Source organism: Pinus tabuliformis, chromosome 7 (assembly GCF_031772625.1).
Source record: "Pinus tabuliformis cultivar Carrire ecotype Pingquan chromosome 7, CPIR1, whole genome shotgun sequence".
Lineage (NCBI taxonomy): Eukaryota > Viridiplantae > Streptophyta > Pinopsida > Pinales > Pinaceae > Pinus > Pinus tabuliformis.
In genome coordinates, this window is record NC_142293.1 from 1191390760 (window position 1) to 1191406533 (window position 15774).

The 15774-nt window shown below is 37.6% G+C and overlaps 1 protein-coding gene across 1 annotated transcript; it reads left to right on the forward strand.

The window, feature by feature from the left end:
- The first annotated feature begins 821 nt into the window (after nucleotides 1-821).
- PTAC5 (plastid transcriptionally active 5) lies at nucleotides 822-4000 on the forward strand. The gene is made up of 4 exons (XM_089459535.1): nucleotides 822-1677; nucleotides 1900-1995; nucleotides 2946-3077; nucleotides 3891-4000. The coding sequence occupies exons 1-4, from the start codon at nucleotides 949-951 to the stop codon at nucleotides 3993-3995; spliced, it is 1062 nt and encodes a 353-aa protein (XP_089315661.1). The 5' UTR covers nucleotides 822-948; the 3' UTR covers nucleotides 3996-4000.
- The last annotated feature ends 11774 nt before the right edge of the window (nucleotides 4001-15774 follow it).

The following is a 15774-nucleotide window of genomic DNA, read 5'->3' on the forward strand; positions in this document are numbered from 1 at the left end:
GAAGAATCAAATTATGCATCCAACAATTGTTTCCACTCGAAATTTGAGTAAACTCATTGGGTGATAAGTTTAAAATACGAGTTGAAAAATTAGTTTTTTCTTTTTCCCCTCTTAAATTTGATGATATAATCAAATCTTATTTTATTATTTCCACTATTATTTTATAATTTTCTTAGGAAACTCATTTTATACCTCAAAACTCCCCTAATGTTTAATCATTTTTTAATGCATATTACATAAATAAAATTAAGATTTCCTTTAAACATAACAAACTTAAATCCATAAAATGTTTATTGGCATTTTTGACAAGCGAAAATTTGATGTGTCTCCCCAGTTCTGCAATACCTACTGTTATTTTCTACAATTATAACAGAGATCCAAATAACAAGAAGATTGTATATGATTTTTGTCTTATATTGTTGTTTAGAGTGACATATGCTCTCTACAGTGATGTGAAAAATACACTGTATTAACTGCCGGATGAAATCAATTTTACTTTTTGACAGAGGAAGTTGGTTTGATGTGGATGTTGCTTATGGCTATTTTTGAAAGAGATGGCACTGTTAAGTAGCATGTCCTTCCATTTTCAAATTTTCAATTTACTATGATATGAATAGTTAAAAGGGGTTATATTTTGGTTTTGTTTGTTGGGATAGTTTAAAAAGTATTGTATTAGTTTTTTATCTTTTGGTTTCTCATTTTTAGGTTCTTAGGATACAATTTTAAATGAATTTGTGATTTTTAATTATTTAAAATGTATTCAACCCGAAAATTATATAGACGGCCCAACTCATGATTTTAACAAATCCTTATCAATGGGATAAAATAAACCAGAAAACCCATGTGGATAAAATATGAGATACCATATATTTCTGCCCACTGATTCCACAGCAGTATTTAGTGAGCAATCAATCAGTAGAATAATAGAGGCTGCCATTGCCAATACCAATGGCAGCGATTTCAGCATCATCCTTAGTAGTTTTCCCCTTTGGATTGCAACATCAATCTCAGTTGACTACCCAGCACATTCATCATCACAAGTTCATGATTTTTCCAGCTCCTCCAAAATTATTGAGTCGAAAATGTTCATCAAATCCATTCATTGCGTATGCACTATCTTCGGATTCGTCATGGGAAAGAGAGGAGGCGCGCTGGCTGCGGGAGGAAAAACGATGGCTCAGAGAAGAAGCAAGGTGGTTGAAAGAAGAAGCTCGTTGGAACGCCGAACGTGAAGCTCTCCAAGAACAAATTTCGTCTCTCAGAGAAGAGATAAGAGATCTTCAAGGCCAACAGCAAGAAATCACTGTCCTTAAAGAAGCTTCATCTGCACCTCTAACCAAGCTTTCATCTCTGATGAGCCAACTCCTCTTGCAGTCCAGGAAAGGTGTAGAATTGGATGAATCATCATCATCCCCACCGGCCCAAATTTCCATTCACTCTTCAAGAGATTTTCATACTACTGTCAGACCAACCAATTCTCTGGAAAGCTCCATATTTGAGGGAAAAAGTGCTCAGAAGCCTGAACTCAGTGTGGATTTAGAAGACTCGAAGAAGCAAGCAAGTAGTGGCAAGCAGGTTGTGAAAGATATTTTGACATCAGATCCAAAGGAGAAGAAACAGAAGAAGAGAAGAACCCTTAAAAAGGGGTCAGAAGGAGAGGACGTGAAAGAGATGCAGGTTTTCATTTGTTGCATTTCTTCATAGAAAATGAAGGCGAGTCTTCAATTCATAGATATTGAACCTAAGAAGAAATAGGAAAATAGTTGTGTAAAATCAGCTGAAAATCAATTAGGTGTGATTTAGAATTCTGGGTCTTTTGCCCCTTTTCATTTTATCGTTAGTTACGATTTGCTCTGCATTTTTCTAAATTTCTCTGGCAATGGTTTTGTTCAACTTCAGAGAGCTTTAGAGAGGCTGGGTTTCTATTCAGGTGAGGAGGATATGGAATATTCCATGTACGCAGGAGATACTGTAAGTGCGGTTAAGTCATGGCAAGTAAGTAGTTTCCATACCAGGTATAAGGATTCAGATGATTCCTAAGGGAAGATACCACTGTTGTTGGCTTAAGTGAATTCAGTACTTGTTATGAGTAATTAGGTTTGCAAATTATGTCTGCCAATCAGATTTCATAGGTTTGATTTGCTGGACTAATCAGATTCAATCACCATATAAACCCCAGCCTGCAGTAGAATAATTGACATCTATAATCTCATCTGCACACTGTATAGTCCTCAATTCAAATTGTAACAATTGCAGTGTCACTCCTTATAGCTCCAACGTAAATTGTGTCAATTGTATTGTTTTGAGTTGATCAGTTTTGCACTGTGCACATACCATTATCACTTCCAACTGGAATGACAACAAGTCCAATACCTACTTTTCCTGTAACTAAGTCTGTACAAACCCAGCATCAGTTATTGGCATAGTATTTTTTTCTATTAGGGTTGTTTTTTTTCATGTTTTTTATCCTCCTGGACATCCCAGCGAGGGAGCAACTTTGCTTATAAAGCATTGCCTTGGGTAAGTAGGGCTCTTCTGGTTATGTTCTTGCATTAGCAACAAAAAAGGTTTAACCTTTTTGTTCCCTTTAAAATAAATGTCTGTTATGGAACTCATAGGTTTATTTCCGTTGTTGCCCAGTGGGCTGATCTGGATTTTTATTACACACCAGTGCTTTTAAAGTGAGCAAAAGCCGTTTATAAGGTCTTCATTTGATCTATCATTAGTGCACTAGGTTGATGGTGAAGGCTGTAATATCTAAGGAATGGCAAGTCTGGGTGCTGCATTTGTTTGACTCTGGTACAGCAGGATACCTCAAATGTAGCCTTCTTAAATAGATAAAAGCAGCATGTCTTCAAGAAAGAGAAACTGTGTCTTTCTTATGAAGTTTGTAGACTACAAGTTTCAGAAACTTCCTTTCACGTCGATGTTCTATGTTTCAACAGGCAACTATAGGCGCTTTAGAGGATGGGATGATGACTGAAGAACTCTTGGCAAAATTGCTGGGTGAGGAAATGCCAAGCACTAGCATAGGCAAGGGATTGACAAATAATTCTTCTGTTCCATCATCAGAGAAGGTAAAAGAACCATGTTCTCTCATGTATTATCAGTGTACTGTTTTTGTTATGTTCAAGTCATAGTCATGTGATCTGTGTTCTCCATGTTAATACTGATTACTATACATATTTGCCTCGGGTGAGTTCTGTTTATGATTATAGTTTGAGTAGATTGTAGAATCAAACCTATATGGCCAGTTATATATGACATTTAAGTTTGGGAATGAGCATAGATTGTTTCAGAATAATCATGTCAAACGTGTGGCAGTTCAACACCTGGAGGTTCAAATTCATTTAGGCTTTGTTATCCAGGACCATTGTTGATTACTTCTGTTACAAATTTCCGTTTCTCGGTTGCAAAAATTTCTAGGACCTTGTTCGTAGGGAAGTTTGTTATTTGGCATCTACCCCTTAGCAATAAACCCGAATGGAGAGGTAAAAACCGGAAAGGGAATGTTTATGAATTTAATGATTGAAATACAGGGGAAAAAGGAATAAGGATTTCAGCAAAGTGATCTTTTCCCTTGGTATTCTAGCCTGTGAAGTTAGCTGCTTCTATCGACTTTATGGAAACATGTCTGGTTTTTATTGGTTCCTGGTATCTTAATAAGAAAGAAGACCAACAATCCAAAATAAGATATATTGGAAACTTATTGTGTTCTGATAGAGGGAAACATAGGGTTTATAACATTCTAAAATTTAAATCTCTTGATTGTTTAAACAGTATATGAATATGTCCTTAGTTCTAGTATATGCTTAAATTCATTACAATATGTTCACTACCCACGCCCTTCAATGTTAATTATGCTTGAAAAACTGCCATTGACCTGACAGGAAGTAATAAATGGCCTTGCTCATATACCGGTTGTAGCAAAAGTTGCCAAGATTCAACAGACTATAAAAAGTGACCCAGAAGGTGTTGAAATGTCTGAAAGATGAGTATACCTTCTTGGTGAAAACCGGTGGGAAGAACCTCAAAGACTTGTAGATAAGCGACGTGGTACAAAGGTTTCAAAGTGTTTTACTTGTAGAGGGGAAGGCAAAACGTTGTGCACAGGTATTCTTTTTTTGTGACTATATAGCTCAAGAATTTTTTTGAATCCATTATGTATTGGCAATGTATGCTTTGGCTTAGCACAATTTGCTGTTGTGTTTTTCCTTCTCCAGAATGCGAAGGCACTGGTGACCTGAATGTTGAAGAGCAGGTGAGGAATCTTCAGATAGTATTATAATATTTTTGTTCATAAAGATTTATTGTTCTTTTGCTTTTGACATGCGTGGGAGCCTGAATTTCCTTAAATGTTACCAACAATGTTGCGAATCGATGAAGATCAAATGTTCATATACCAATTATGTCGTGTGTCGCTGCAGTTCTTAGATTGGGTGCAAGAAGGAGCTGGATGCCCGTATTGTGAGGGTTCAGGATATCTTGTTTGTGATGTGTGTCAAGGAAAGGGTGAAGAGTTATGATGAAGATGGTTACTGTTTTATCCCATGTGTAAATGTGTGACACTGTGAATTGCTTAGATGTCTTGATTGCAGTAACTCTTTTCGAAGATTTTAATACTATTGGCAGTATAATGTTTTTTGAATTACATCACACATGGTAGGGTTCCTATACATAAATTATTAAAACACTAAAAAGCAGTCTCTGTCCACTTAATAAATTCAAAAGCAGTAGCTTAACGAGGTGATCTTTTGGCCTTTTAGGCGGTTAGGTCTGTGTAATCTAAACATTCAAGATTTTCCAAAAATGCTAAATCTGATTTAAATAACCAAACATCATTATCTCACAAAAAATCTTATCTCACCGAGAATCCTATCGCCAGATTTCAATAAAAAAAACCAAAAAGTCACCTCATACCTGGCTATGTGGGCCTGTAATCTCTATTTTCCAAGGCCATAGTGTTCATATTATATTCTTAACTAAATTAAACAAAACCTTTAAAGATACTCATAGTATATATCTAAAATTTTATACAATAAACCAAAAAGAAACAGAATGGTAGATATAATCTAACTCTTAGTGTATCACTTTATATTGTAATATCCTGATTTTGGCCCCCTGGCTTATCCTGATTTTGGCCCCCTGGCTAAAAGAATCGCTGTGCAAAATCTATGTAATGTTTCCTTGAGTTCAATTTTTCCAAACACAGTTTTAAGACATCTCGGCTAAGATGCATTTTTTTGACACGATCATATAAATGACAGTTCTCTATGTGGCCAAGATATGAAGTCCTAGCTTACTACCTACTGATTTGGCTTGCATTGAGTGAGTACAACCCCTCATGCTACAGTGGGTGATCTAATGCAAGCAAATGAGCATGACTGGGCTCATGAGTGGGTGATCTAATGCAAGCAAACGAGCATGACTGGGCCATATTACATGAGCCCTTGGAAAACAATTTAGAAGGGATGACACTATCACTAGCAAGGCTTTTCTTACTTTAGGATTGGTGCTTTTCCACTTTGAGGCATTATCCCAAGGACAATCGGATTTCCATTGAGACGCTCCTGCTCTAGATTTTGCAAAGGAGCTCAAGGAAAATGATGATGAGGAATGAAATGATCAACAACAAAGGGAACCTTTGGAGGGTAAGGTGTTACTCGTAGTTAATCGGTGCATCAAACCACTAGGCTATGGAATCAATCATTATGATCAACGGTCTAACAAGAAGGATGGAGAAATCCAATAGGGAAATGGAGGCTCGATGAATCATACCAGTTCCATTACCACAAAATTTTATTCCAGGACAACAATGAAGGCATTAGATAATACATGGCACTCCATCGACAATCACAAGATTGCAAGGAATCGAGGTAAACAAAATACCTAACTTAATTAAACATAGATGCTTAGGTCGAACAAAGTCTAGCAAATCAAACAACAATTATTCAAGTTTACAAATATGTATCAAGGATCCATGTTGTTCGAGTTCTCGTTAAATGTAAAGTCAAATGAAACCAACACAGCAACAGTCGTCGGCATCGCCTATGCCGAACGCTACTGTCGACACCAACCACCGCCTTTGGCTTTGTGGCTTCATTGTGCAACCATGAATTTCACATGAGGAGAAATCTAGAACTCTTCTCCCATCTATAAATTTGTAATCTTGCCTCTGCTTGTGCAATCCAAGCCAAGGCCAAGGCCTGACCGTGTAATAGAAGTGTGATTTTTGTTCTCCATTGAGTAAAGTATTCTTGTTTTAAGATCTTTGGTGTTGTCTTTAAGATCTCTAGTGTTGTCTGATCAGAAAATAGAGTAGGTGTCTTCTTCCTCTTCACAACAATCAAACAAAATAAAAATAGGACCGTTTTGACGCTTTGCAAGGTAAAATGGGTCTTGTCACAAAACAGGTTTTTCTAGTGTCTCTTCAAGTCATGAGTTAGTCTTCACATGTAAACTTAACATAAGTAATATAATAGCACCAAACTCATAAAGACATAATGAAGAGTATAATAAAATATTTGTTGATGGAGTTCACCCTTCCTAGGCTACAGCTCCGGGCCTACCAACATAACTAGACCACTCATATTCAGTAGAAAAAGGAAGTATATAAATGTTTGTTGCCGGAAATATGTTGTTATTACCCTTAGAAGGTAATGTTTTCCTACAAAGAACTCTCACATACAACAACAACACAAAGCATCTCCTACAAAGATTCTATACTCCAATTGAAATGAACTAAAATGAGCATGTGAACACTTCAATTCCACGTTGAAGCACATAAACAAAACTTCCCTCAACATAACATAATGAGAAAAGTAAACCTGAGTTGAACCTTACAAGTAACAGTTGTTGCAGTAGACTTCTAAAGGTGAGAAAACCCCTACAAAGCCTTCTCCATGCTCAAACACCTTCCAAAACTGCTTCCAAACCCTGATTGATCCATACACTCTTAGTCTCAAACCTGCAAAAAAAAACTACTTAGATGGGCTCAAATCATAAATTAGAGGTCACCAATAAACTCAGAACATCCAAAAGCCCCTGAGTGGACTCTTTCTGAGCTCAATATGGCCAAAAACTCCAAAAGATATGGCTCCCCAAGCTCTCATATGAGTTTCACTGTTAATTTCCCTACAAATCGGATCAATAGTCTAATTGTCCTACAAATCTGCCCTATTTTTCTCTAACCGAGTGAAAAATTCGCCCTCTGCTAGTGCAATTTATTTGAACTTTAATGTTTCCAATAACCCTTAAGTCCGAAAAATATGGTCACATTGGCACATAACGCTGTGGGTTGGGACTTAACCTTCGCCCACGTCAGCCTGGTGCCTAAATCTCTAGTGTGGGGTCACATATGGTGCCATGGGTCCAAGGGTTGGGCTAACCGCCCACCCTTCTCGTCGAGCCTTAAAATTGTTGCGCGCCGGTCACGTGGGTGGTCCAAAGGACCTGGGGATGGCCCCCGAATCCCATGCTAACTGTTTAACTTCGTGCCCATGGTTCTACGCTTCCCATATGATTGAGACCTAGGCTATACCTCTACCTCTTGTCGTCTTTGCCTTGGTTACATGAGTGGTGTCGTGACCTTGGGTCGAGGCTAAGCTCCGAGCCCTTGGCTCCCTTTTGCCTGCAGTCTCGTGGGTGAGAGGTGATCGAGGGCCAGAGCTTAGCCCCGACTCCGTTCCCCAATGAACATTCAACAAAATCTTAAATAGGCTTTTGCACCTATAGGTAATAAGAACCACCGCAACCTTCTGTTCTCATGTTTGATCCCCATGAAGTCCAATTCAGGGCATAACAAAATTTTAGTTGACCCCGGGGTGCCACGTGGCACCCTATAATTGGTCCAACATAACGAACCTTCAACCAATCATAAACTAACAATTTGAACCAATTAGTGAATCCACTTGGCAGCGTGCCATTGGGTCGAAAAAAAAATCAGCTTGCCCAGTCAGCGTACGGACTGCCCAGTCAGGTTTCTTGCACTTCAACCTGCAAAAATTTTCCCTGTTTGGAAAAATGATCAAAACACGATATCTGGAGCGTACGGTGTTGGATTGAGGTGAAACGAACATCGTTCGATTCATAACGACAAGCAATTTGACTTGACATCTATTTCAAGACTTTCTGGGCACTTGCATTTTTGAGCTAAAAATTGATCACTTGATCACACCTCCCCACTAGGAATTTTTGGACTCCAAAAGTTTACTTCCCTAGTCAATATAATGAGGTTAAAACTCAAAAACACCAAAAAACTCAATCCAAAATGCTTACTTTTCAATTGGTGCCCTTCAAGCCCCAATCAAGACACTTCACCTATCTTCTTCGTGAAGACCCTTGTTAACATTCTTATCGTTGATGCAGGAACAAAACATTGATGAGTGGAATCTGAAAACTCTCTTTATTATCATCTTTGCATGACTCAAAAACACTTCATATTGAAGTTAAATTGTTGAAGACAAACTTGACTCCATCTTGGAATTCATAAGCAACATAAACTTGCTTTAACGTCTTCAAACTAAGCTTGTACATAAAAAGTACATTGCTGCAAAATTTTCAATGATATAATTGGTCTTGCCTACAAAACATAGTCATCTTGGAAATCTTGAAAATAATGATTCTATTCACATAAGTTTCACATTCAATACTTGCAATAGTAAACACAACTTTGAACAACAATCTTGTACATTCACAAACTTGTAGGCAACTTTGAACAACAATCTTGTACATTCACAAAAATTCCTTGAACATGTGGACTTGTAAACTAGCCAATACATACATCAATGAAAAACACATACTTGTTGAACATAGTGACAATGATTGTTCACTTTACAAAAGTGCCTAAACTTGTAAACAACAAGAAGTGTTACAAAATTTACAAAGCAACATTATAATAAGTCTACCCAAATTTTGCCTCTCCTAGGCCTATGGGTTCTCTTTTTGCATCATCTTTGCCTTGAAGATTGCTTAGGATTGTTGTGAGTCTTCTTTGCCACCTCTTGCTTCCCTTGCATTATGTTGCACAATCTCTTTTCCTTTCTTTGAATGAAGCTTTGGATGTAACTTCCAACATCGTTTAGTGCCATGCCCATGCATCTTGCAATGGGTACAGAAGAAATTTCTCTTGTTTGCTAACATAGAAGTTATCTCATGTGAAGGAGATTCATTATACTTAATGCCTAGAATCTGATCCATTCTTTTAACTATTATCATACATTGCTCACATATAGCCACACAATGGTCAAATGCATCACAGAAAGTACAAGGGTACTTATTCCACAAATATTCAAAATTACCATGCATTGGAAAACACCCATGAGAATTATACTTTCTCTAGGGTTGCAGCTTTGACGGAGTGGAGTGGACAATGCCATGCAAGGTCCCTTCAAGCATTCATCTCGCTTGGGAGATGAATGAACACTGTCATAGAGTGGTGACATCTCATCCTCGTATGGTTGATGTACCTCAAGTTGTTTGGAGCATTCTCCAAACTCCCTTCAACCATATCTCAATCCATGATACTTTGGTTTCTCTTCAACCATGATTCGATTGGTAATACCTTGGTCATTTATGCCGAGGCCTCCACCTTCATAACCCATCTTGGAAAGCGGCTTCATACCTGTGTCTTTGGTATGTTTCTCAAACGTTGCAAAAGAGGTGTTATGCACATAAGTAGAAGGAATTGTACTTGAAATGATAATTACCTTCTTAAACTTTTCATTCATATTTTCAGCGTCTAATGATGACAACAATGATATTGCAAATGACTCTAGCCACCCACTCTTATCAACTGGCATAAGGTGTGCTTCTTCAATATATTTGCAAAACGCACATGCATCATTTTCCCCATATGGTCCATAACCATTGTTTGAACCATGACCACATACTGGTTTCATTTTGGAGGTTTCTCTTGTTGGCACAAGAGTAGAACTTTTAGAAACTTGTTCTTCTAACACATGTTGCAACTGAATTCACATGTGCCTCTTCTCCTCTTCATCCATCTCTAACATCCTTCTCAACTCTATGTTCTCCATACGAAGAGCCAAATTCTGCTTCTCTAACTCTTGGAGACTCTTTTTTTTGCCCATTCTTGCAACTTGGTCAATTGGTGCTCTGATACCAACCTAATCTAAAAATGGAGTAAGTGGCGTGACCTTGGGCCAGGGCTAAGCCCTGAGCCCTCGACTCCCTTTTTCCTGTGGTCTCGTGGGTGAGAGGTGACCGGGGGCCAGGGCTTAGCCCCGGCCTCGTTCCCCAATGAACTTTCAATGAAAGTTTAAATAGGCTTTTGTGCCTATAGGTAATAAGAACCACCCGCAACCTATTGGTAAGGCGCTTCTCTGTCTGGTGATAGGTCTCATATTCGATCACAACGGAGGCCAGTTCAGTCCATAACAAAATTTTAGTAGACCTCGGGGTGCACGTGATAGCCCATGATTGGGCCACGTGGCACCCTATAACCGTTCCAATGTAACAAACCTTCAACCAATAAACTGACAATTCGAACCAATCAGGTGAGGCCACTTGGCAGTCTGCCATTGGCCTAAAAAACACAGTCATCTTGCCCAGTCAGCGTACGGACTGCGCAATCAGTGGTCCTGCACTTCAACTTGCAAAATTTTTACCTATTTGGGAAAACGATCAAAACGTGATATCTAAAGCATACCGTGTTGGATTGAGGTGAAACGAATGTCGTTAGATTCAAAATGACAAGCATACCGTGTCGGATTGAGGTGAAACGAATGTCGTTAGATTCAAAATGACGAGCACTTTAACTTGACATTGGTTTCAAAACTTCCTAGGCACTTTCATTTTTGAATTAAAAATTGATCACCTAATCATTTTCTCTCAATTTAGTATTTTAAAGATCTTTGTTGTGTTCTATGTAACCCCATAAACTAGTATCAGAGCTCGAGCTCTCTCCTTGCCAGGGTCCTGCAAAATTACTACTCTGCCTCTCAGCGAAATCAATTCATTTGTTGCTTCGAGTCCTCCTGCCGAGGCCCCTCGACTTTGGTTCCTTCTCTGGTGGCTAGTAATCCCACACTCAAAGCTAATTCGCTTGTCACTTTGGCAGCCCTTCGTCCGGCTACAACTTCTGCCAGGTGGATACCTAAGAACGAGAGGGTCGTCGCATATCTGTGTGCATCATTTTCTTCCACGATACTCAAGTTGTTGGGCGCCTCTGTGAGTCTTGCACAGGAAAAAGGACGGATGTTGCAATAAAAATCGGGACGTGTCATTGAGAGCGGCCAACATCGTGTGACGTGTTGGTTAGTATGGCTGCCACTGACCAATCTTTATGAAGTTATCCATTAGCCATTGAAATAAGTAGGTTGAGCTGGCATCGACTATGAAGGCAATTTTTATAACGACTTTATGACGGTAGCCATGGATTTAAATATAAGTTGATGTTGGAAACGATTATATAAAGGCTTTTTTAGAATGGGGTTCATTTAAACAATTTGATTAAGTTGGCAAGGATTATATATTGGTTTTATCACTTAAATTTGAGAATGGATTGGAACTTGTGTGTTCTAATTAATTAATTAAGAAGAGGAGGAGCTCTTCTGTTATATGATAAATAAAAAAAAGGAGATGGATTTTTTTATTTTAAAAGGTGTAATATTTAAAGTTTTATTTTCTAAGTGGAGTTTGATATTTTAGAGCATGAATTATATTGAGAATGGAGATAGTAGTCACTGATTTGGAGAAGTTGAGCGGGGCTAATTATACTCTATGAAAATCACAGATGGAGGATATATTGATTTTAAAATATCAATATTTTTCGATTGAAGGTGTGGCAAAAAAACTTTCATCGATGACAGATGAAGAATGGAATAAACTAGATAGAAAGGTGATTGCAACAATTTGTCAATATCTAGTAAAGAATGTGTATTTCAATGTGTCCGTAGAAAAGACGGCAAAATGATTATGGAAGAAGCTCCATGATCTATATGAGAAGAACACGACATCAAACAAAGTGTTCTTGATGAAGAAGCTTTATAATCTCAAGATGAAGGAGGGTTCTTTAGTTGTTGAGCACTTGAATGAATTCAATAATATTATTAGTCAACGTGCCTCTGTAAAAATCATTCTAAATGATGAAATTAGAGTTATTGTGTTAATGTGTTCTATGTCAGACAACTCGAAAAATTTAATGGTAGCTATGAGCACTTCAACACCTGCAAGAACCCTAACGTTTGATGATGTCAGTAGCAGTTTAATGAATGAGGAGTTATGCCGCAAGTCAATTGCTGAAAACTAGGGAGGAGAAGCTCTAGCTCTAGTTGATCGTGGTAGGAGAATTGACTGAGGCCGACAAGGGTATTCAAAATCGAGAGGCTGGTCGAAATCAAGTAGGGGTAGGCTCATCTTCTTCATTGTGGCAAACTCAAGCACATGAAGAAAAATGTCAATTCTGGAAGAAAGGACAAAAGGATCAGAAACCGGCCAGTACAAATCACAAGTCATCTAGCACAAATGAAGGTGAGACTATTGTTGTAGTCACAGATGGTGATGTGTTGTTTACCATTTCAATAGAGGATGCATGTTTATATATATCTAGCAGTAGCTTTGATTGGATCCTTGACTCTGAGGCATCTCACCATGTAACCCCATGCAAAGATAGTTTTGTTGCATATAATCCTAGTGATTGGATCCTTGACTCTGAGGCATCTCACCATGTAACCCCATGCAAAGATAGTTGTGTTGCATATAATCCTAGTGATTATGGTATAGTGCGTTTGGGGAATAATCATTTTTGCAATATTGTTGGAGTGGGAGATGTCTAGATCAAGATGAAGGATGGACAAGATATATTGTTGTAATGAGTTAGGCATGTACCATAAATGTGCATGAGTTTGATCTCTATGGGACAACTAGATGATGAAGGTTATTCCATAATCTTTGGAAAATGAGGTTGGAAAATTAGCAAAGGAGCATTGATCGTGGCCAAAGGATCCAAGACGGGAACATTATGTTCATTGAAGGCAATGATAGGGAAATCAAATTTGGTTGTTGTCACAAAAGAAGGAAATTCAGCAGATTTGTGGCATAAGCACTTGGGTCACATGAGCAAGAAGGGCTTAAAAGTCCTTGTTGGTAAAAAATTACTACCATGTTTGAAATCCTGTACTCTTGATCTTTGTGAGCATTGTATATATGGTAAACAAATAATTGTTTTGTTCCTTAGAGGTGGCCATGACATAAAGAAAAAATTGTTAGAATTGATACACTCAGATGTGTTTGGGCCTATTAACATTAAGTCATTAGGAGGAGCATCATATTTTGTAACATTTATAGATGATGCATCCAGGAAGGTTTGGGCCTACCCTATGAAAAGTAAAAGTGAAGTGTTTGAAATATTTCAAAAATTCCATGTTGTTGTTGAAAGAGAGACTAACAAATTGCTCAAGTGCCTAAGAACAGATAATGGTGGAGAATATTGCTCAAATGAATTCAAGGAATATTGTAACAGGTTTGGTATAAAGCATGAGAAGATTGTGCCTAGTACTTCTCAACAGAATGGTGTCACAAAAAGGATTAATCACACCATTATGGAGAAAGTGAGGAGTACATTGTCAAATTCTGGTTTGGAGAAGCATTTTTGGGCAGAGATTGTAAGGACAGTCTAATATCTTATAAATCGATCTCCAACTACAACCTTGGATGGTGGCATCCCTGAAGAAGTTTGTACTGGTAAGAAGTTGAATTATTCTCATTTGAAAATCTTTGGATATGAAACATTTTTACATATTCCCAAAGAAAATAGAACTGAGTTAAATGATAAATCTATGAACTGCATTTTTGTGGGATATGCGGATGAAAATTTTGGTTATCATCTATGGGATCCAGTCAAATATAAAATTATTAGAAGTAGGGATGTTATATTTAATGAGTCAGAAATGTTTAAGATGACTGTAGGTAAGTTGGAGGTCAAGAAAGTTATTGACAAATTTGAAGAGCGGCATGAAAACATTCCACCAATGCAAGAAAGTGGACAACAAATTCAAGTGCAGGAAGGACAACAAATGGAAAGTGATGAACATCAAGAAGAAGAAACCTTACAGGAACCTTTATAGGAGATTCAACCTGATAATGCACCACCACAGCTAGTTCATAGATCTTCTAGGCCTGATAAGCCTTCACAAAGATATCCTCCTTCAAACTATATCTTATTGACTGACGAAGTTGAGCCTAATTGTTTTCAAGAGGCTTGTAAAGTTGAGCACTGTAAATAATGGAAGAAAGAAATGGAGGAAGAAATGAACTCTTTATTGGAAAATAAAACTTGGGAATGTAAAACTATACAAAACAAATGGGTTTACATGATTAATCATGAAGGTGACGAAAAGAAGGAGAGGTATAAGGCAAGGTTGTTGGTGAAAGGATTTTCCCGAAAAGAAATTATTAACTTCACTGAAATTTTCTCACATGTTGTCAAAATATCATCCATTAGAGTCATTCTTGGTCTTGTTTTTGCTTTAGACTTAGAATGTGAACAATTAGATGTAAAAATTTCTTTCCTTCATGGTGAATTAGAGGAAGAAATTTATATGAATTAGTCAGAAGGCTTCATAGAAAATGGCAAAGAAGACCTAGTTTGCAAGCTGAAGTAGAGCCTCTATGGGTTGAAACAGACACCTCGACAATGATATAAGAAATTTGATTCATTCATGTTGGAACATGGTTTTCACAGGTTGGAAGTTGACCATTGTGTCTATATTAAGAGGTATGATCAAGGAAAGTATATCATATTATTGGTATATGTAGATGACATGTTAATTGTTGGGCATGACAAGAATATGATCAATAGGTTGAAGAAAGATTTGGGAAAAAAAATTTCAATTAAGGATTTGGTCCAGCACAACAGATATTGAGCATGAGAATAATGCGTGATAGGAAAAACAAAAGGTTGTGGTTGTCACAAGAAAAATATATCAAGAAGGTACTTGACAGGTTTAATATGAAGGATTCCAAGCCAGTTGGTACACCCCTTGCAACCCATTTCAAGTTGAGTATTGAGTTATGTCCTAGTGATGGCAAGGAGAAGGAAAAAATGAGTAAGATTCTTTATGATTCAGCAATTGGCATCTTGATTTATGCCATGGTATGCACATGACAAGACACTACATATTCAATGGGAGTAGTGAGCAGGTTCCTTTCCAATCTAGGCAAACAACATTGGCAAGCAGTAAAATGGATTTTGAGGTATCTCAAGGGTACTAGTCATTAATGTTTAAGTTTTGGTCATAATGATATTTTGCTTGAAGGATTTACAGATGCAGATATGGTTGGAGATATGGACACTAGAAAGTCCACTACATGTTATTTGTATACATTTGCAGGAGAAACGATATCTTAGGTGTCAAGGCTACAAATAATAGTAGCTCTCTCTACAACAGAGAGAGAGTACATAGTTGCAACAGAGGCTTGTAAAGAGATGTTGTGGATGCAATGATTGCTAGGATAGATAGGAATAAAGCAAGACAAGTATGTGATATATTGTGATAGTCAGAGTGTTATTCACTTAGCGAAAAACCCAACATTTCACTCAAAAACCAAGCACATTGACTTAAGGTACCATTGGATCTGGAATGTATTGGAGGAAGGACAATTATCCTTGCAAAAGATCCATATAGATAAGAACCCTATTGATATGCTCACTAAGATTCTACCAAGAAATAAACATGAGTTATGTAGAGGCATGGTAGGACTCTATGTGACTTGATTCATGATTCTTCATTTGTCTTCAAGTGGGAGAATGTT